Below are 24116 nucleotides of genomic sequence, written 5' to 3'. Positions count from 1 at the left end.
ATCTGGCCGTGGCGTAGCCGCGGATTATGTTTGTGCCGCTTTGGCTGTACTGTATGCTCAAAAGTAGGGGGTGAACATTTTTGCTAAAACTCTATTGAATTTACAAAAACCCAATTGTTGTCAAAACATGGGGTGAATTACCCAATATACCCCAAAAGTTATCTATAGCCTTGGGCCTTTAGTCAGCCTCTGTTATTCACATGTATAAGGTGCCAAGTCCATGAAAGGGAACGAACATCCTGATGATGGTGAAAATTATGACAATTTTTACCAGCAGCATTTTACAATTTTCGAAGATTTACATCAGCGATTTTTTTTCCCCAATGGGAATATTACCGGTACCAGCCCCATGGGAAACAATAAGCGCACAATTCCCTGAAATTTGCAACATTTGTACTGTGAAATGTTCAAATATTGAAATGCCTGAATTTTATTTTTGCTAACAAATATTTTAAAACTGAGAATTAGAGTTGTCAATATGTAAATATTATATTTACTTGGATTCAACCCATTCAGTTGCATAGGGAAATACACTAAATGCTGCATTTAATTGAAAAAGAAATATTTTTATATTTGGACACTTTTGAATAGATTTTTCGGACAACAATTGTATTTTATCATTTTCCCCTGATTGGGAAACTGCAGTCAGGGCTTTTTTTCCTTCTTTGGGACCCGCCGAAAATCGGCCCTTCCCCTCGGATTTTTGTTTCCCCTCAGCAGGTTAATTTTCCCCCAGACTTCATTTTTTCCCCTAAAAAAAATTTTTTTTTTTATATTTTTTTTTTAAACTTTAAATACATAAGTTAACCTGATCCAGTGTAGAAAATATAACATATTGCATAATATTGTCTGTTGCCTTTAATATGTTTTAAATCAGCAAAATATGTTGAATTGATTATTTAAGACTATCCTTATTTCCCCCAAAATCCGGCATTTCGCGGGATTTTTTCCCCCCAAACTCCGGCATTTCGCGCAATTTTTTTTCCCCTAAAAAAATGCCAGGCCCTTTCCCCAAAATTAGATAAAAAACCCTGGCAGTTTTCCGGTACTTTATACAGAAGGAAAATGCTGTACATTCTTCAGTGTATTCTGTGTATCATATATTGGATACCATTCAGTTTACAGTAGGTTAGTTTGGATGGTAGTGGCAGTTCAAGCTTGTCATAAATCGTAGGTAAGCAGACTTGCACAACAAAAAATACAAATTGCCTGTCAGAATGGTATTGAGATTGTATTACTGCATTACCGGTACACTGTGATCTGGCGAGGTATCCAAATCGATGGGACAATTGTCTCACAGCTAATGAAAACTACTGTAACTACATGTACATGTAATTCATGACAGGTTGATTTCACTGGTAAAAACATGTAATTTCTGTAATAAAAACATGCTTACCCTGACAGTTTTATCGTTTGTGTCCCATCTTGGTATGTATAAAAAGCTGTCCAATACAAAGAAACTGCATAAGCCTGTGAAAGGAGGCTGGCAGGCTATCATGCTTTGTGATCTTATCTGACATTTACAGCAAAATTTAATGTCCTGGGGCCATACATTAGTGAGGAGATAATGTCTTAAGATGTATGCAACCCGATTAATGAAAATCTAATAGATGAAAGGTGTATGTTGGCCTAAAAATGTTTTATCTTGTGGTTGTGGGCAAAGGCTGAGCTATTCTTTTTTTTCTAAGTCCTCAGAAAATAGCCAATGCTGTTATGTTTTGTTATTTCTGCATACAGCATCAAGAAGTTCGCAGTGGCTTTATACATGTAGATAAGGTGTCCGCTAATCTATCATGAGGTCACGGGTTCGATCCCCACTTGGGGAGAGTTCTCTAGATCTTCCACAAAGACACCAAGTAGTGGTTATAGGCACAGGAAATGGACTCGATAGTGTTTCTATAAGCCTGAGGCTTTCGATGCTATTGAGTTTAAATAAATTGGTTTAAACAAAACTAACATCAAGACTTGATCACTTGTCGTTACAGATTATACAGTGTGAATAAGCATACACCTGTAAAGGTTCATATAATGTACATGTGTTGAACAAGATTTAGGATATGCATCCTGTAGTAAGTTGGTTTCGTTTAGAAATGAACTGCCATAAAACTTGTCATGTTTATACTTAAATATACCAGTATGCAATATTGACTGATTAACTGAAATTTGTACAGTTCTGGTTTTTGTTCATAGCAGAAACAGTTAAGAAACATGTTTGTATCTACTCAATTTAAGAAATTAAATTTATTTTTTCAGATAACGTATGACTCTTATTTAAAACTTTGTGTAAATAAGGTCGCGTACAGCTAATCTACATCAGAGCTCTGACCTTACAGGTAAATTGTATTTAAATTTAATCCATTTACAGACGCACATTGTTTTGATTTGTCATTCAATGAGCTTGTTTTGAATTGCAGCAGACCAGAGATAAGATCTTTTTTTCGTTGGCAATGAGCTCCTGTCAAGTGTGTAAAATGTAACTTATATAAACGCCAACAAATAAGCGGATATTTAAAGATACTGCACATGTACATTTTTACCCGGGGTATTTATGCAATATATTGTTAGGTTGGGTCGGTTAAATGGGAGATTAGCCTGGCTTGTCCTAAAAACTGGGCCTTCAAACCAGTTGAATGATAGATTTGACATTCTTTTGGTGATTTTTAGCAAGGATAAACAGGGCCTTATATTCAGGACTTATTTAATGAATCCATTCATGTACTAAGCTGTTACATGTATTATATGCACTGATAAACATTATAAGTTGGTCAACAAGGAAAAAAAATACTTAAAATAAATGAAGTAGTCTGACACATGAGTATTTAAGCACTTGTTTATGAAATAATTAATGTATGTGTCTTAAAGTCTGTTTGTATCATCAGTGATTTTTTTTGCTTTTTTTTCTTACAGCCTGTGCCTTTTGGATTGGGAAAATTAGCGCGATAAACCATGAAATTGGGAAAAATAGCGCGATAAACCATGAAATTGGGAAACATTATAAATATGATTATAAGAACAGAATTAAAATTATTAAAGTATGTTTGACAGCATTTTTATATTATAAAGTACTAATTTAATGTGTTCTTACAATGAAGACAATGTTAAGTTAATATCCTTCCACATTCATATTGAACTTGCAATAATCTATATAGATTCTTAAATATACCATTTAATCATAACCTCTTTAACAGTAAGAATTTAATTCAGTATTCTTTTAAATTAAATATCATATGGTGAAAACATTAACATATTTATAAAAAACGCTTTAGTGGTCTTGCTATGTTAATGATGTATTATATGGAGTTAAAATAATTTATTTCATTTCTTTACCTTTCAACATCTTGCACTTCAATGCTATTTCAGTAAACTGTAAAGCGTGACAAACATAATAAAGCAGAATATGCATATGAATCTGATTTTACACAGATCCACTAACATATAAATCATATCATGTTTGTCTCTTTCCATTTTCGAACAATACTCATCTTAAATGCATTAACTTTGTGAGTAACGGTAGACTAACTCCAATTTCCCAACACTAATTTCCGTGATGCCATTCACTGTGAAGATTTGTAATAAATATTTGTTGTTTTTATCTCAAACGTTATATTTTGCGTTAATTGACATACGCATTAAATTATTCCGTAATAACCATATGATATCCGTTGTTAATTTGAATGTTATTTATCATTTTCGCCGCGCATCGCAAATTTCTCGTCTGCTTGCCGCCATCTTGGGCGTGTGTAAAAACAGGCGTTTACAATCGGCATACATCGACTATTGTCGGTATCCTCCGCAATATAGAGAGAGATGTGGATAGCAAAGTAAAATCGTATGCGGCTATATTTGCGAAAAATACGTAAGTCAGTTGTTGTTTGGCGACGACTCAGCAACTCGATCGGCACTCGTTCGAAATTATTGCTAAATTACATTGTAATCTTATTGGCTTTATTGGGAAAATTTTGTCTTTTTTTGGGAAATTTTAATCAAATTTTTGGGAAAAAACGTCATTTTTTGCAATTGGGAAGCAGCCGAATATCGGCTGTAATTTCTGGCAAAAAAAATCACTGATCATGTACATTTATTTTGTGCCATTTTCAGTTCATGTTCCCACTCCAACTTTTGTGAAAGGGACCAAGGCTTTTTGTCTCACAATTAGGAATAGTGAGAGTTGTGAGACATTTAATTTACACTTTTGCAATTTTTCAATATTCAAGATAGCAACTTGATATTTGGCATGCATGTGTATCTCATGGAGCTGCACATTTTGAGTGGTGAAAGGTCAAGGTCATCCTTCAAGGTCAAAGGTCAAATATGTGGCAAAAATCGCTCATTTTATGAGTACTTTTGCAATATTGAAGATAGCAACTTTATATTTGGCATGCATGTGTATTTCATGGAGCTGCACATTTTGAGTGGTGAAAGGTTAAGGTCATCCTTCAAGGTCAAATATATGGGTCAAAATTGTTCATGTAATGTCACTTCTGCAATATTGAAGCTAGCAATTTTATACTTGACATGCATGTGTATCTCATGGAGCTGCACATTTTGAGTGGTGAAGGGTCAAGGTCAAGGTCATCCTTCAAGGTCAAACGTCATATACGGGGACATAGTGTTTAACAAACACATCTTGTTTTATTTATTTCAAAGAATGGATTGTCAACCTTCAACATCAATAAAAATGATTCTACACAGAGCATTTTACTTGATTTTGGGAAAGAGCCTGGCTTCCATTTTAAAAATGGGAAAAAATAAAATACAAAACTGAAATAAATAGGAAGAAATTTCCCAATGTAAGCTTGAAATTTGGGGAAAATTGCATCATTTTAAAGAAATCTTAGGGTAAGGGCCTTTATCTTGAGGGAAGGGGTCTATATAAGGCCCTTTGCTTAAGAAGGAACCATTTCCCTTCTACTAAAATCAATCAAAATGAACTAACAATTACTGGTAAAAATGATTCTATAATAGTTCCTCAGGGAGCACTCCATAATAATGTAGGTTACATAACACAAAGAAGTCTGATAAATTACAAACATTGGGTCAGCATTATGGATCAAGGTAGCAAGGGAATTACCAATATCATATCATGTCTGATAATTGTAACACCTTTACAAATAAGTAGTGACAAGCTGGTGTGAATTGGCTTCCAAACAGATACAGATACTCTGTTGATAAATAAGGTGAGAAATTTGGTCACTGTGTAGACATATACTGATGACAAATGTTGTTTGCATCACATGCATGTCAATAGTAAATGATTAACTCTTTCCCACTCAGAAGCAAAGTTAAAATGGCTATGTGCAAACAGCATAAAACCAGGACAGCCTGCAAGTAACTCGCAGTCTGTTCAGGTTTTATGCTTTTTGCTGCTATCAATATCTACATGTACATGATTGTATGGGTCGGAAATAAAAAACATTAAACTTGAATCTAGTTAGAAAGGTCTTTAATTAAATAAAGCATTCTATGGCACAACAAATGCGTACAAATACATACTTAAGGAGTAAAGGAGTAAAGGGTTAAATGCTATAATTTCAAATACAATATTGTACCAGCACACAGTGTGTTAAGATCATGCATGTATTCATGTATCAGAAGATAATGATAATTTTTCCATACAAGGCATACAACATGTACATTGCCAATTTGCCATTCATCACTTACATGTAACTTGTTTTGTTTAGTTTAAACACATTTTTTTCGCAATTTAGATTTTTTAAAAACCCTGACCACTCTTTCTCATTTTGTTACTTAGGGTGATAGTAGTTTCAAACCCTAGTTTAGCCAACTTTTACAGCCGAATTTCGGCTGCTTCATAATCGCAAAAATACACGTTTGTTCCCAAAATTCTGACCAAAATTTCCCAAAGAAAGCCCAACTTCCAAAAAAAAAAAAAAATGTTGTTTTTTTTTAGAAAGAAGTCTCATATAACTTAATTATGATTTCTTAAATCTAGGTCTCAACTTTATTTTTTCAACATCTTACAAAATATATAACTTGAATTTAGTCATTTTTGTCCAAAAATCATTCCCAAACTTGCCACTTTTATTGATTAAAAAAAAACAATTTGACCAGACTCCTTTTCTAGAAAACTCCCTGAACATGCACTTAAAAACAATATCACTTCTGTTACTTATGATCCTATTTATAATGCTTAATTTTTCCCAATTTCATGGTTTATCGCGCTATTTTTCCCAATTTCACGGTTTATCATGCTAATTTTCCCAATTCAAATGGCACAGGCTGTAACAAATTAAAGCAAAAAAAATCACTGTATTTACCTAGATCACGATATGGTTATGAATTCATACAGTACATGGCAATTTTATTTTCTGATCTTGCTTGGGTATTTTGGGTTTGAAACCTCTTTCTTTGTTTAAAATTGGTCAGAACAATTTATAGAAAATCTGACATCCGATCAACACTTTGTTGTGAAGGAAAAGAAAAAAAGAAAATTATCCATTGATCTCCCAGTTTCAGTCTTTTCTATAGCTGTTATCTGATTAAAGTAATTTGGTTCAATGTTAAACAACCTCAGCCCCCTGAATTTGCAACATTTCGTAGGGCTTTTTTGCATTTATTAAGTTCAATATCGGTCATTATTTTGAGAATTTAACTCTGTAATAACTGTGTGTTTTTTTGGAGATTATTGTATTTGATAACTTTTGCACTTTACTTTTGAATTGTACACATAATAATGAAGAGTGGTTATTTATTTGTGGTTTTGTCTGAAGCCTTGCTTGTTACTTGTTATCTTCCATGATTAACTTTCAGGTTAAAGAACTCTAAATTCAACATTTTGATGTGATTTTTTGTTCTTTCTTTGCATATACTTTAAGAAAAATTTACCAAACAAGGAATCTCAGACATTTCAAGTTTCCAATCCTCAATTTTTGTGTGTTACATTTAGAACCAGTATCTTGTTTTGATTTTAAACAAATTATGCTGCACCCAATTGATAACTGAACTTTAAAAAAGTTTTTAATATGTATTCTGTAAAAAATATTGCAATTTACAGGTAATGTTGTCAAACAATATATTTTATTTTAAAGAAATGGCCTGATATTTTTCTTATTATTGATCGTTTGGTCATGAATTGGCTTCTTGACATACTTTTGAAGACTCATGTTTTGGTGTATTTGACTTAGGGTTCCGTTAAAGTAAAGTTTCACTCATTTGTGGTTCTTGATTGTTTCTTTTTGTCAAATCAACACGTTTAGCCCCAAATTGTGTGTATTTCAAGAAAGTTGTATGTATCCTTATAATTGTAATTGATACATTTTATTGTGTGTTACATATTATTGACTAGTTTCTTGTTGTTAAAATTACTTGTAATTTATACATTATTTTCATTGTTTAGGAGAATTGCATTTTCTAGATTGTATTTGCGGTATGAAACTATCTTTGAATAAAAAAGTCATTTACAAGTTGTACAATATCATTGCTTACATTGATGCCACACATTGCATGGAGGTTGCATAATCTTGCTGCCAGATGTGTAACCTTAGAATTTGTTTACATAGGGATATCATGCTGTATAAACATTGAGAAACACAAATGTAAACAACTATTACACTTAAATGTGCACTGAACTCACAAATGTAAACAACTATTACACTTAAATGTGCACTGAAATTGGTTGAAGTAAATGTAATTATACATTGTACATGTATAAGGCTGTTAACATTAAACTTAGCCTATCCTAGGGAAAACAGTGCTAATGCATTAAAAGTGTCATCCTATATCAGCCTGTGAAGTTTACATACATGTAGACATTGTTGATTCCTGTATTATTTTAAATTAATGTCAGACTGTTAAAAACAACAAAAAATACCTGTGAGAGATCATGTAAATTGACTAGTTTCATTCAGCGGGTGATTAAAATTCATTTTGGTGCTGCAAGTTTTTGGAGGGTCAAGTTAGATTGTATTTTGGAACTATCAGGCAGTCTGGTATCCTCTCCCCCAAGGCTTGAAGGGTGTTTAAGAACATAATTTTTGCAATGCAGGTTATTTTGATTTATAAACTGTATTATTGCTGAAACTGGATTTTGTTCCTTTTCATAACAGAATGCATTCAAATACAGAGAATGACATTCCATTTAGGGCTAAGCCTACAATCAAATTTGAGGGAGAGGTGACTAAACCTGAGCTGAATTTAAGGAGAAGTGAGGCAACTTTAAGGAGAAGTTGTTCCTGTTAAGATTTTCATCAACTTAACTTATTTTATTCCCCTCATAGCACCACGTCCATCATCATGATTAATCAGAATCAACTCACATTTGGCAGTTTAGGGAAAACGATCAAAAATATATTTTGCTGTTAAGAGAAAACAATCAGAAAAATCAACACACACACACTATATTTTAATTGTGTGGTAATGTTGTTTTATTATTGTATTTAACTGAATTTAAATTTAATTATCGGTCAATATCTGGCTCAAAGTAAATCATCAAAAGCTGGAGAAGTCACTTTTCCTGTGAGAATTTAGAGGGAGAAGTTAATATGTCAAGGGAGAAGTTATTTCCCACATCTCCCTCAGACCTGGTCCAATGTATGTATGTTCTTAGGTCATCTTACCATAAGGACTAGGTCCTAAGTTGTGCTGGGTGAGATATTGGTAAAGGAAAGTCCTTGTCTGTTGTTGGTATGAAGTCAACGATTTAAAACTTTCAGGGTGATTGTTTGAATTATCAAACATTTTGCTAAATAGTCCAAGATGCACATGTACCAAATAATGGCTGCATAACTGTATCCATGTTTTAATTTTTAGGGCAGTGCCCCAGTATGGGAAGATTTCACCACCAAAGCCACCAAACTTCACACCTCTCTCAAGTAAGTGAATGCATTTCAAACATTTGAAGGAAATATTTCTCCATAAAGTTTGTGACGAGGCAGCAGGGATGGGACAAATACTGGTTCTTACCATTTATGGACTTGAGAGGGTGTAAATAAGCCATACGTTCATAGATGCAATTTAGCTTAAATAAACTGGTTTTATCTGTAATGTATATTGAAGTAATGGGAGGATTCATCTTTCTATAATTACTTTTTGAATGAATCGCCTCATAAGTTAAGACCAATATAAATTTTAATTGAATTTTAAACGAAAACAAATCTCGAATTCTGACTGAGTATTTAGGGTATAAAGTTTACATTGATTTGTAATTGTCTTCTTTGGAAATTTTTTCATAGCTGCCAATCACAATTTAACATACATGTAGTAACATTGTGAAACAAATAATTTGCGATAATCTCTGTCTGCCATGAACAGTAATTAAAGCGTTGAATAAAATGTGCAAGTTTTCCCATGGCATGAACAAATTGACAGAAAGGCATTGAATGGGTGGCTGCTATGAGAACTGTAACTGATACAGGTGTTTGTTCACATCTGAGACTGGTATTGATTTAATTGATTTATTTATGTAAGTTACAAATATGCCCAGGTGTTGTATGTTACTGTAATGGTGTTGGCCTTTAAACTGAATTGTGAAGTCTGATTGCTCCCTGTTGGTCTTTGTTCATTTTAGCCTCTTTCTGGGAAAACTGGGCTTAATGCATGTGCATAAAGTGTCGTCCCATTAGCCTGTGCACTGTTAACAGGCTAATCAGGGGTCAACACATACAGCCTGAACTGGATTTTTGTGTGTGAATCATCCTGTAAATGAAAAATTCCATATATGTGGAAAGTGTTGTTTCTGGCACGATTGGTCTTTGCATTCTGTACAGGCTTCTATGAGACGATGCTTAATGCATTAAGCCCTATTTTCACAGAGCAAGACTTATTTGGTCTTGATACTGGATTGCAATGTTGATTGCTCACTGCAAGTCTTTGTTCATTGGATACAATGGCAGCTTCATAGAATGATATACATGTAGTCAGCGATTTTCCTCCTTCTTCATAAAGTATCGGTAAACGGCACTTTCCCAATTACGAAAAAAATACTAATTTCCCAATTGCTGCCCTTAAATTCCCAATTAAAGGTAAAAAAAAAATTTTTTTTTTTTTTTTTTTAAAGCGATATTAGTTAGTTTCCCTTTGCAGCTCTATAGCTTGAACCTAGGTTTATATAATATTGACAGCTTGGAAAAACTTGGTTATCAATTTTAAAGTATTTGGGAGCAAAAAATCAAATACACCAATTTCCCAATTTGAGGCTTTCACGACTCGATTTTTCCCAATTTTGAGGTTTTCACGACTCGATTTTTCCCAATTGGACCGGTACAGGTACTTTTCCCAGTTGGACAAAGAAAATCGCTGCATGTAGTAGAAAGTATAAAAAAGTATAAGCTGCAAAATCATTTATGTATACAAATGGTGGCTGTTTACTTTTGTATATTTAGCCTGCTGATAAAAATCTTAATACTTAATCATTCTACTCTGGACCTCTTGGTGTGATTAGCCCAAAAAATGGCTTGTATCAGACACTGATTGACTGGAGGGCCTAAATAATTATTTCTTAAAATTTTCTTACATTCATAACTTTTCATATTTAGATTCTAAAACAAAGCTTTTGTGGTCTTGTTTCTGACTACAATAAATAAACTTTCTCTATTTTACAGGGGAACCTTGGTTGCAATTTCAGCGTTTCTGGATGCTTTCCAGAAGATTGCGGACTTGGCCACAGGGTCTCGAGGTAACATTGTATTTCCAATTCATGCAGCGCTGTTGTTGTTTTTTACGGCCTTGCTGAAAGGGCCAGTGCTCTTTGTTTCTGGAATTTTGTGGATTGAAAAATGAGTTGCACAGCAAATTGACATTCTTATGACTTTCTAATAGTGTAATGATAGCATAATGGCATTATTTTGATATATAATAAATGTGTCCCCACCCCCCTGTTAGGCCCTGGAGGCATTTATTAAGAATACTTAGTATGTGCACAATTATTAACCTACATGTTACTGGACTGTATTAATTCCCTGTTTCAACAGGTGTTCTTGAACATAAATCCCTTAACTGTCTGTGAAACATGTGATTCACTTATGCCCTTAATTACCTTCAATTAATTAATGGCTGACCATTGTGCTCATGTTTCCTGTTGTCTGTTTGAGGTTAGTGTTGCAGGATGGTCCACTGGTCAAAGTGATTAATCAGTGTTTATGTTGTTTATAGACAACAGGTGTACAGAGTTGATGTGAAGTCATTTGTGAAATTTTGACAAATGGTAAGGCATTGTGAACAAAGATTTGTGAAAAAAAACAACAATAGGGCAAGATCTTAGATCACAAAAGTTACATGTGTATGGTTTTGTTAATAGGCGTAGGGTGGAAAACTAGACCAGTCAACATGCAATTTCTAATTAATTGTTATTTTGAGTTAATATTTTTTCTACAACATGTATTTAAGGTAGTGCACCTCTAATGGGTACATATCCAAATATAATTTAATTAATTATTTTCCTAATCAGCATCATTTTACTGAACTACATGCAAATTTGTAGGTAGGCTTTCCATGCTTTTTAAAAAAATATACCGATTTTTTCAAAACCACCCTCACGCTCGGCTTTTGTCCATTTTATTTTCACCCCTGGGGTATATCAAAGTTCAATAATTCATTCAAATTTCCAACTATGGGCATGCAGTTGGTGTGTACAGATGCAGTAAAGGTGTTTAAAGTTTAAACAAGATGAAATAAGTATTCTTTTACAGACATATATTTTTTACAAATTTTTATCTATGGAATAGCGCCATGAAATGTAAGTGATTTCAGCCAAGTAAAAATTTGGTCGGTTAAAAACAAAGTGTCATAAAATTTAAAATAGTATCATTTAAGTTGTAGTTTAAACACTATGTACAGCAAAAATACCAAGAAATAGACAGATTTACCGTTTACTTTTTGAAATAAAAATAAAAATGCAACATGCATCATTCGTATTTTCAGCAGTAAATTACCCAATTTAGCCATAACGTTGTTTTAATTTTAAAAATTGAAGGATGTGTATACAATTTTCAACATATTTAACAATAAACATAGCTTATATGCTATATTAAATCAAATTACGTTAGAAAAGAAATAAAACGCGTCGCAAAAAGAATGCGATGTCGGCAGGATTCGAACCTGCGCGGGAAGATCCCAAAAGTTTTTTAGTCCATCGCCTTAACCACTCGGCCATAACAACTTCACATCCATGAAATCTTAAATGAGATATTCATAAGTAAACAGGTAAAAAGGCAAGTCGATCTTTGAAGAAATCGCGAAATCGTATTTTTCAGATGATAATTGGATCAAAGTCAATATTTATGGTGAAAATAATGTATTCTAAATGAATTAGGTAAACACATATTAAAATTCGAAGTTTGAAAAAAATAAAATGCATCTCTCGGAAATAACCGATCATTGAAGATCGGCATTGATCGTAAAATAAATCGCGGGAAATCATTACAGGTGCACTACCTTAAGCATAATGTGTTATATCCCAGTGAATAATTGAACTAATGTATTAAATTTATAATGATTTTCACACTTGTTTGGGTTAACCAGAACAGATAAGCTAAGGGGGGGGTGGGGGCAAAAAGGAGCAGGGTGCATCACCCTGAGCTATATGTCTCAAGATCTTTCCCATCTTTTTTCACCAATTTAGGAACGGGGCTTTGGCCCCATTTGATTTGGAAAAATGGGTCATTTAAAACCAAGTTGTTGTTTTTTTAGCTCTACTGCCAAAGGCAGAAGAGCTTATGGGATGGCATGGTGTCTGTCTGTGTGTGTGTGTGTTAGACATTGTCTTGTTTATCCGATAAAGTCCACAGTTTTCATCCGATTCTTTTCAAACTTACTCAATGTCTTTATATTAATGAGGACTCGAACCCTACTGATTTTCAGGTCACTGGGTCAAAGGTCAAGGTCACAGTGACTCGAAACAGTAAAAACTTGTTTATCCGATAAAGTCCACAGTTTTCATCCGATTTTTTAAACTTGCTCAGTGTCTTCATATTAATGAGGACTCGAACCCTATTGATTTTCAGGTCACTGGGTCAAAGGTCAAGGTCACAGTGACTCAAAAGATTAAAAACTTGTTTATCCTATAGAGTCCACAGTTTTCATCCGATTCTTTTCAAACTTACTCAGTGTCATTATATTAATGAGGACTCGAACCCTATTGATTTTCAGGTCACTGGGTCAAAGGTCAAGGTCACAGTGACTCGAAACAGTAAAAACTTGTTTATCCGATAAAGTCCACAGTTTTCATCCGATTCTTTTTAAAGTTGCTCAGTGTCTTCATATTAATGAGGACTCGAACCCTATTGATTTTCAGGTCACTGGGTCAAAGGTCAAGGTCACAGTGACTCGAAAATAGTAAAAACTTGTTTATCCGATGAAGTCCACAGTTTTCATCCGATTCTTTTCAAACATGTTCAGTTTCTCTATATTAATGAGAATTCGAACCCTTTTGATTTTCAGGTTATTGGGTTAAAGGTCAAGGTCACAGTGACTCGAAATAGTAAAATGGTTTCCAGATGTTAACTCAAGAATGCTTAGGTCTAGGATCATGAAACTTCATAGGTACATTGATCATGACTGGCTGATGACCCCTATTGATTTTCAGGTCGCTACAGTACACTCCACGCGTTTTCCCCAAAAAACGCGCTCCCTCTGCGTTTTTTTTTCTGCTAGCGAGTGTTCACGCGTTCGCTAATTCTCGCGGCGTGTATTACTTTAGGCTAGTCGGTAAATGCAGACACTTTCCGTTCTTATCAGTGATCGCCGCGCAACGCCGCGTTAGCAGTGTGCTACTTGGCATGCCAAAAAATAAAAACATTGTTATAATAAATTGTTTAAATACTGTAGTACATGTATAAAAAAGATAATTGTATAGAAAATTAATACGTATACAAATTATGTTTTTTAATTCACAGGTATGTCTACAATATGAATAAGTCTAATATAATACATTTGACAAATTAATATTTAAATCATAACACATATGACACAAGAATAAATGTTCCGTAAAATTTCCAAATGAGAATAATAATTAGTAATCCGAAACACACTACGATTTTTAATTGTTAACACGACGTTTACAAATGCTTCCAATATACAGTTATATTTCCCAACAAAAGCGCGCGAAAATTATGCTGCAGTGTACAAGGTCAAGGTACAATGTATACTCCGGCAAAGGTGCGTGTATTGATTTTTTTTATACAAACTTTGTAGCGCAGAGAACATTGAATTTTGTTGATTTCGGTTAAAAGTTTCTTTGAAATTATATCGCGAATAAGTTGATATTTCCTCTAAAATAATTTCAAATCGAACACGCCGAATCTTTATCGTTACGGTATTTTAGCAGAGTAATTATTTTAACACTAATTGTACTGTAAACTTATTAAAGAAGACATCTGGGCGGAACTGGATTTTAAGTGTTTGACGTTATGAAAACACGCAAAGCTTGTCTACTGACCTATTGTGTAGACTGCTGTCTGCGGTGTTTTGACAAAAGGGATTAACATGTGTGAATGTCACTCTGCCGATTTGGTTCATAATTACTGGTAAACATTGTTTAGAATGTCGACGCAACAAGAATACAACTGTGAATATTAAATGCAATTATCAACTCAATAGTTACCACCTTTTAACAATCAATGCAATAACCTACAAACAAAGAGAAAATCAATGCATTAGCGAGCAGAGAATTGACTTTGTTCTGACAATTAAAACCATTCCTTATGCATTCGTTGAACGTGTTTACTTGAGTAAGTTATGCCTTTAGACAGGAAGCGGCTTTTCTTTGATTACGTCAAACTGTCAATTCACACAGATTTGCGAGATTTTTAGGGTCTTTGGTCATTTGTATACATGTTCCAGGGTTTTTTTTGGCCCGATTTTATAGCCGAAATTCGGCTATGTAAATTTTTTTTTATTTTATTTATTTATTTATTTTTTTTTTAGAAAGAAGTGTCCAATGCGTATTTATCTCAATTTTAATTCAATTACATCTAACAAAGTATTTTATGATTTTTTTCTTTTAATTTGAATGATTATAAAGAGTTATATCAAATTTAGTAGTTCCCTCATCAGTGGACTTTTCGTGAGGAAAAAAAAGGCCAATGAATTTATTTTCCCAATTTCATGGAAATGCCGATAAAATTCCCCAATTCCAAAGCCATGGGCTATCTTCCCAAAAAGTGGGAAAAAAAACCTGTGTTCAGTATAGAAAATCACCTGCTAACATGAAAACTTTGGATTATATTATCAAAATAAAAACAATGTTGTAAACTGTGTTTATATTAATTGGTAAGTATTAGTTAAAAGACGACGTTTTGTGTGTCGTAAATCAACGAGTTTTCTATACAACAACAACTACTTCTACAACCACGTCTGGATCGATCTATCTTGGTTGTGTTTTTTTAATTGTAAATATTATACTACATGTACGTGTATGTACTTGTAATAAATGTAATTTTAGTTATCTCGTAAAACGCGGAGTTTCCCCCGCGTTGCCAACGCCGAGGGCCGCCGCGTCGGCTTATCAGTTTTGCCGATCGTTAACCGCCGCGTCCAAAATCATGCAAACGCCGCGTATAGCGGGATTTTCTTAAACTCCCTCCAGGTCGAAACCCGCGGAGTATGGAGGGAAATTGGGGAAAACGCGTGGAGTGTACTGTAGGTCAAAAGTCAAGGTCACAGTGACAGTGTTTAAAGCAGTAGAGTGATTCAGGCCCTCATGGAGCTGTAAAGACAGATGAACTTATATTAATGTTGTGATTTATTTATAAGTTGTGCCATGTTTAACAGAAAATTTGTCATGATTGTGTGTTGTTTTGAGTTTATAAAAAAAATGTTAACATCTGGCAAAAGTATTGTTCAACATTTTTTCTTAATTTATTTTTCACAATAAAGAAATAATACCCAGGTCAGGTGATTATATATGATGTTAAGTCCAGAAAAATAACCAGGGAAAACACAGTTTTCAAGTAATGTAATCTGTGATGTGTCATTGATATATTTTATTGATAACATTAAGAAAGATCATACATGTATTTGAAGGCTTGTCTGCAATGTGTATACAGTTTATAACCACAAATATTACCGCAAAAAATAATGTTATTAACTAGATAGGTCTATTAAAAATGAAATACTTTCTGTGTAATGTTAGATTACCACTCCTTTATAAGTTTTAGTAATTTCATCAGAAACTCCTTGCGTTTCATATCGTCTTGATTTTCCATTTGTATGTATTACAATAATGTCTGATCTTCGTACATTGTATCTATTGAAAAGAAAATGAATAACATTTGATATGATAATATAAAAATACATTGCAGGAAAAAAATGTTTAATAATGTATTAAAGCAAAATGAAATTTATTGCCTCAAGTTGTTCATGAAGTTCTTGTTATAGCAAGGACTGACATGGTTTTATGTGACAGTCAATTAATGATGTCAAGTTTTTGCTAATATATTATTGTGTTCAAAAGACCTGGTGCATTAAATCGTTCACAAAGACTAATAAACCTTAACAGGTTTATGTCATTAATGAATAGTTTGATAAACACATATATGAGCAATACATTATCACATAATGGAATTTATAATGTTCTTTAACGAACTGCCTGAGTGTCGTATCACTTTTACGTAGGAAAAAGTGTCAACAAAACACGTGTTGCGTAAATCTGAACACACCTAAATTAACCACATACATGTCTCATAATACATGATTTTTGTGCACCTCCAGTGATTATTGTATCACTTTATCCTACACAAATATTTGTAGTTTTTTGCCATAGTTATGTCAGTACATTATTAGTTAAAATACTCAGTATATTTGTAAAAGCTACAAGTGGTTTATGCTTGGCAATGGTGGCAATTTAAGTATTAAATATTTTAAATGATCTGAAGATTTTTAATAATTAACCTGAACACATTTTTCCTATAGATATATTTAAATACATTTTGATTAAGAAAGGAATGTCAGGCCAATATTATACATGTAGGTCACATCTGGCATGATTGCATGTTTTATTAAATGATGTGAGAATAAGTTACAATTCTGATTATTGTATAAAACAAAATTATGGTTGAATTATTTAATTTATCTTGGGATTTATATTTGTATGCTCATACGGAGGCATTTATTGATTTCACATGTCTGACCACCATCAATCTTTATGTCCATATATCAGAATGTCTTTTTGTTTGGAGGCTTGTGATTAGAAGTATTCTTTCAAAACTTTATGGTTGATCTCACTCAAATTTGCACAGTTGAATGACCTTAATGTGTGCATGTAGATAATTTTGAAGAATCTTGGATTGTGGGCTGGGACAATATATGTATCCCGGAAAAAGCAACTTTTTGGAAAAACCCACTTATCTGCTGGTACAAATAAACATGACCCATTGATAATCCTTTCAAAACCACATACCGTATCAACTGTTATAATTTAAAGTAAGCTATCATTGGTAGATTTAATGGACAAGCGTTGTTTGTACCGGGGTGATTAGCGTTTTTTTCCAAACTCGTGCTTTTCCGGGATAGATCTATTGTCAGCATATTAATTATTATTCAATTATATAAAATGGCCTTTGCTACTGAAAACGTGATTAATTTAATACATTATTTGTTATCAAAACCACATACTTCCCCACAAAGAATTTCTTTCATGAACCACCAAGTTCAGATCTTCTTGTTTGTTTACTAGAAAATGTATGATAAATGCTCTATTTTATTACATAAATTCAAAAAAACTTTGTATTACATGTACATTTTATACACCTTACAAAATATAGAAATCAAACATTTTTATCAGTGACTAAGCTGTTAGTATACTGCTTAAATACATTGTGGAAATGTGTTGAAATCAGTGTTAACCCTTTGCATGCTGGGAAATTTATCGTCTGCTAAAATGTCGACTGCTGAATTTCTACAATTAGCATTTCTTCGAAAATTTTTCAAAAAATATCAGGATAGCAAACAGTTTGGATCCAGATGATCCAAACTGTTTGCAAAGGCCTTCAAAATTCGGTTCCCGCACTGAAAGACTTAAATACAATGTGGAAATGTGTTGAAATCAGTGTTAACTATCAGACCAATCTGGTTGAATGTTAAATGGGAAACAGAATGAAAACATTACAGAAGCTTATCAGATGCTGATAAAAATGGTACAAAACTGTTACACCACTTATTGAAAACATTCTGGATTAAAAACAGGTGTTTTTTTCCGATTATGTTAAAAACACTTATCAGACAGAAGAAAATACACCCATAACACATTGGTTGACTATTGTGAGTTTGTTGTATTTTGGTAGCTGCATGTTCATTATATGAAGTTTGCTCTTAACCCATTTATGCCCAGTGGACTCTTCCATCCTTCTAAATTGGATCAATTTATTTTCAAAATTAGGGGTGTCAAGTATATTTATTTCTATATTTAGAATATTTCATAAAGAAATTCATTTAAGCAAACAGCGCAGACCCAGATGAGACGCCGCATTATGCGGCGTCTCATCTGGGTCTACGCTGTTTGCAATGTCCTTTTTTCAGGACGCTAGGCATAAATGGGTTAATTGGTGACATACATAAATTATATTTATATACAATATGTACAACACACTAATAATCTTTTTGTAATAATATACTCTGCTGTAAAACCTTGATAGTTTAGCCTGTTAGAAATCTAATATGGAGTTATGCAATTAAGAATCCCTTAATTGGTTTATAATAACCTTTGAAGATGTTAGGAAAAATATATGGGCAATAAATGGTACTGGTTGCATCATTGATTTAATTTCTTACATTTTATTGAACGTTTGGTCATTTGATACGCTTTTCATTAAAACTTGTGTACATGAAGTTTGAGGTAACTGTTGAACAATGTGTTGTTATAGCAAATTATTGTTTCTTTACAACAGCGAATTCACATTACCTGATCATTGTGTATAAATAATTTCTGGTGTTTTACTGTAAAAATAATAACCTTTCCCTTACAGTGACTAGAATTAATGATACACTTATTGCACTTTTATTTGCTATTTCTTATGTTTGAAAGTCACAAAAAGCTCATTAAATGGACTGTTTTTCTGTGGTTTGTTTGAATTGGTTTGTTTGATCACATTGTGAGCTGAAAGATATTGATGATAGGGGAAATAAATGGTGAAAAATACATATACTGAATTGTTTTTATCTGCTGAGTCAGATAACAGAAATATGTAAAATTCACTGACCACATACTTATGAAATAGGGGGGATTCTGAAAAAAAAAAACTATTTAAAAAAAAGTTTCACAAATGGGGAATATTGTGCAAATCTTGGACAAAGGGGGACTTTGACGAAATGTAAACTAAATCTTATCTTTAATAACAACAGAAATACAAACCCACTTTAATTATGATACCATTTAAATACAATAATTGAAAAATCACTGTGTCAGAAATGTTTATACATGTAACTGTGGTAAATTGTGGTAAATTGTGGCGTACTGTTTATAATATTATCATGTTCAATAATGTATCATCCATAAGTGCACGTAGTATTTTATGCTGCATTGTGGGAAAATGGGACTTGACTAATGAATGTTTAGTGTCATCCCAAGACAGTCTGCAGGTTTTTTTTGGCCTGATTTTATAGCCGAAATTCGGCTATGTTCCCAATCCCAAAAAGTATACTTTTTTCCCAAAATGTGGCAAAAAATTCCCAATTTCAAAAAAAAAAAAAAAAAAATTTTTTTTTTTTTTTTTTTTTAGAAAGAAGTCTAATGTGTATTTCATCTCAATTTTAATTCAATTATATCTAACAAAGTATTATATGATTTTGTTCTTTTAATTTGAATGATTATGAAAAGTTATATCAAATTTAGTATTTCCCTTATCAGTGGACTTTTCGTGTGAAAAAAAAGGCTAATGAATTTATTTTCCCAATTTCATGAAAATGCCGATAAAATTCCCAATTCCAATGCCATGGGCTATCTTCCCAAAAAGTGGAAAAAAAACCTGGTCTGTGCAGTCTAATTACAGAAACACTTTTCACTTTTATGGTATTTTTCATTTAAAGGAACAAAAATCCATTGAGGGGGAAAGTGTTGTCCCTGCATGATAAGCCTGTGAAGACTACACAGGCTTATCTGGGACAACATTTTACAACCATGCATTAAACTCTGTTTTCCAAGAGCGAGGCTGAAGTTTTTTGACATGGTTTTGTGCAGGTACACATACATTTGAGCCGTGCTCAGTGTGAAAAAGGGTTTTTTTAATGCATATGCGTACAGTGTCGTCCCAGATTAGCCTGTGCTCTTTGTACAGGCTAATTAGGGACTACACTAGTTCCGCCTAAACTGGAATTTTGCTAAGAAGAGACTTTCTGTAAACTACCTTAAAAGGGGAAAGTGTCGGCCCTGATTAATTAGCCTGTGGGACAACAATTTAGGCACATTTATTAAACCTCCTTTTCACAGAGCACGGACCATTTATAATTATGTTAACTTGTGGTGAATGTCCATGAACACCAATAATTCACCATGCATTTTTTCTGCTAGTTAAATTTATCCTGCTTTACAAGGACACACTAAACAAAAGCAAATCGTGCAGCCCAACATGCAGGAAACCTTATAAGCACGTGCACATGACTGTGCTCACTGTGGTTTGTTATATCTAAAGTACCAACTTCCCCCTTTTTGTCAGGCTTCAGGACGTTGAAATTTGAGCCTCCTTTTCTCGTTTTCAAGTGTCCACTAATAAGAATGCCTATTGCCTGTTCTTGAAGTTCGTTGCCTGTACTTGAAGTTAATATGCGTAGCATATGGATGTAGTTGACTAAGTTATTGTTGATCTGTTATCCCTTTCCCACTCAGAAGCATAGTAAAAATGGCTATGAGCAACCAGCAGAAAACCAGAACAGCCTGCTAGTACTCGCAGTCTGTTCAGGTTTTATGCTGTTTGCTTCTCATCAGTATCTAAGGGTTGGAAATGAAGCCTTTAAAACTTAAATCTTGTAAGAAAGGTCTTTTAAAAATTAAAATTCTAAGGGACTACAAATGTTGTGAAGTCTGATTCAGAAGACAGCAGTGCATATAAACCCTTTCAGTGCGGGAACCGAATTTTAAAGGCCTTTGCAAACAGTTTGGATCCAGATGAGACGCCACAGAACGTGGCGTCTCATCTGGATCCAAACTGTTTGCTATTCTGATAGTATTCGTTGAAAAAAAAAAAAGAAGAAAATGCTAATTTTAGAAATTCTGCAGACAACATTTTAGCAGACGACAGATTTCCCAGCATGCAAAGGGTTAACTGTTGCTGCCAAGACATCCTGCAGTCTTGGTGGTCAAGGTTGAAGGTATTTAAGGAAGACATGCAAGCCAAAAAGGATCATTGTGCAGTTATCGTGAGACCTGGAATGCTTCTAGCTGTTCTTTTGATTGCCTTGTTGATACTGTATTGGAGTATTTCAAATGGGATATCAGTTTACATTGTTGACTTCATGTTTTGTAACTGAACATATCACCCGTTTGTGCAAAAAGGTACCATGTTACATTGAAATTAGATGGCACATGATACCTTATGGCACCAATAGGGCGATATCAACCGCCATAATGATACACCAAGTCAGCACTTTTGTTCACTATGAGAGAAATAAGCACAGTGTTTATTAAATAAGACCAATGATTATCCTGGGAGGGAGATTAGATTATATTGATATGTGATGTGTGCTGAATTGATTTTCCTCTGGAACTGTCATAAGGGTTTGATTTGAACACTCATAGTGGGAGCTAAAATAGTAAACAAATCATTTTACTATATATTGACGTCTATGAGGAAAACCGTTAAATATCTTCTTTTCTAAAACTGCAAAGCCCATAGCTTATTGTAATTGGCACGTAGGGTGATATACTGACGCCCTCTAAAATGTTTTTATAGACTAATGTATTTTTGTTATTATTTTAAGAAAATAATCTAAGCCCTTGTCCTTTAATGCAACTTACGGACACTAAACCAAACATAGTGGTTGGGATTGCAGCAAAGATTTGTTGCTATGTTGTATTTTGTTTCTTGAAAAGGTCTCTTAAATGGTTTGGTTTAAGACTGAAATGCTGACCAGTATGGAAACCCTAGAACTATAACTCACCAATCCCAAAATCCATTAGACAAGAAGTGGTTGAAGTCCCACAATGCAACAGTGCTGTCTGGTGTGATTGAAGGATTATATGGGTTTTAACGCTAGACTGATTTATATGGCTTCTTCTGGATGAGCCAGATACCTTAGTTATGTGCTAGCTGCCCTGATTTATGGCATTTTCACAGGAAATAGGGATGATTTGGTAATGAAGTTGTCCAAAAAGATATAACATCCCTGTGATGGTCAGTTTATCCAATTACTGTCTTATTTGTGAACATAGGCCTGGGGTAATGGTTATGGATTGTTAACTAAAATAAAATCTGTTATAGATTTAATATGGAGAGGAAAAAGCAGGGTCCAAAGCTTTATAGAGTATCAAAGCATTATCTCACATCAACCAGTAATCTAAGAAGTCAAAGACTTGGTGTTAAATAGTTTGGTTCATGAATTAATGAAATTTATTGAAAAGTTTTATTGGGAATCAAGAGCATAATTTTGGTCAAAATGGTACAAAGCTCAAACCATTATAATGTTCATATAATCTGTTGCATCATAAATATCCTGAATGAAAAGGGAGTATTTATGACAAAAATTCTGAAATGGAATCATTTAGAATAGTGGCAAAGCTTTTTATTCAATTGCAAGTGAATATTTCTGGAATATTGCTCAATAATGATCCAGTTTTCTAGATTGATGTTTAGTATTTGCTGCAAATTGATGGATCTGTCATTTTATTTACTGGCCATATAGGGACTACTTCCACTGTCTGGAATGTTTTAACCAGTCTGTTGGAGTAAAAGCAGCTTCTGATTGGCTGATTTGAAAATCAGTTTGGTTTATTACAGAAGCTGATTTGCAGGAGTGGCTTTCTCAGACACTCCAGTGTTTTGGCAGTGATTGCACATTACTCAACAGGTTTTGTCCTAGCATATCTTCCATACGGGCACCATGTACTTTAACAAAAACGCCTGTCTGCGGTGTTCACTTCTCCAGATGGGTGACATTTCGCTGTGGAAGGACACGCTACTGACTGCGGTGTTCGGCGAACACCCGAAATCGCTGCGATTGCACGCTTTCGTTAACGGGAACACCCGTGATCACCGCGATGCTGCGCAGCCACCATAAAAACCTGTCTGCGAGAGTCATCTTTTCAAAAGAGTTCTCTTTTCGAAAGAAAATCATATACTACATGTAGATATTACATGTATGTGCACATGTATGCATACTTAAAATTCGGACAGTACGTAAAGTCAGAAATGTAAATAAAGCGCTTAGACGATCAATACTATTAACTCTTATGGTGTTAATCAATGCCATTGCCCTTTTTAACAACAAATACCGAGTTTCAAAGAAATCAAGAGAGTATTAAATCAATTATTTACTTGTGAACGACTTTAAGTACTGTCCGAATTTACGTATTGCATCCGTATGTTACAACACTTGTGTGCAGTCAGTATACAATACAATAATTGTTTCAATAATGAAGGAACTGATACAGCGTAACAGTAAGGATACTGTGAGCGTGTTTAAATGATATTTTATTAAGAGGAAATGTCAATGCCAAATAATTCGTGAGAATAATTACGCCGGTACTTTAGTTGAAATTCACAACGAAACTTTTTAATGGAAATTAAATGATCTCAAAGTTGTACCCGCTATTTACAAATAAATACACCAACGCCAATTTTCGCGCGCTTTTTATGAGGACAAAGATATTCATTTATTTCATGTAGAATTTGTAACCTAAAATAACTGTACACGACACGTGCAAACCGTGTCAGGTGATTTACGCATGTTGCAATACAACTGTCTTGATTGGGTGCTTATCTCATCAAATCTTTAAATAGAATCATATGCCGAAATTCATTTGATACTTTCGAAACAAACATGTGTGTTTATGACTCTTATTGTCTATATTACCCACCCATAATTTGATTTTAAAAATGGAAATCGGGCATATATGGGATTATCTAGTAATTGATAAAGATGGGAGAAGTTGCATTTATGCGATTGAGACAGTTGACAAGTATGTATCGGGGAATTTAGATACTCGGGATAATACGATTACTATAATAAGTTAT

At 33.7% G+C, this 24116-nt stretch overlaps 1 protein-coding gene across 7 annotated transcripts in view; it reads left to right on the top strand.

Annotated features, from left to right (window-relative positions):
- Window positions 1-24116, top strand: part of LOC127844679 (protein MTSS 2-like) — a 100771-nt gene that overhangs the window by 7886 nt on the left and 68769 nt on the right. For all 7 annotated transcript variants that reach the window (XM_052375093.1, XM_052375092.1, XM_052375097.1 and 4 more), the window contains exons 2-3: window positions 8770-8831; window positions 10560-10633. In XM_052375093.1, coding sequence (XP_052231053.1) covers window positions 8770-8831; window positions 10560-10633 — 136 coding nt within the window. The remainder of the gene's footprint in view (window positions 1-8769; window positions 8832-10559; window positions 10634-24116) is intronic.

This window comes from Dreissena polymorpha, chromosome 9 (genome assembly GCF_020536995.1).
Source record: "Dreissena polymorpha isolate Duluth1 chromosome 9, UMN_Dpol_1.0, whole genome shotgun sequence".
Lineage (NCBI taxonomy): Eukaryota > Metazoa > Mollusca > Bivalvia > Myida > Dreissenidae > Dreissena > Dreissena polymorpha.
The sequence above is the reverse complement of the archived record's forward strand: the minus strand, read 5'-3'. Positions and strand labels throughout refer to the sequence as shown.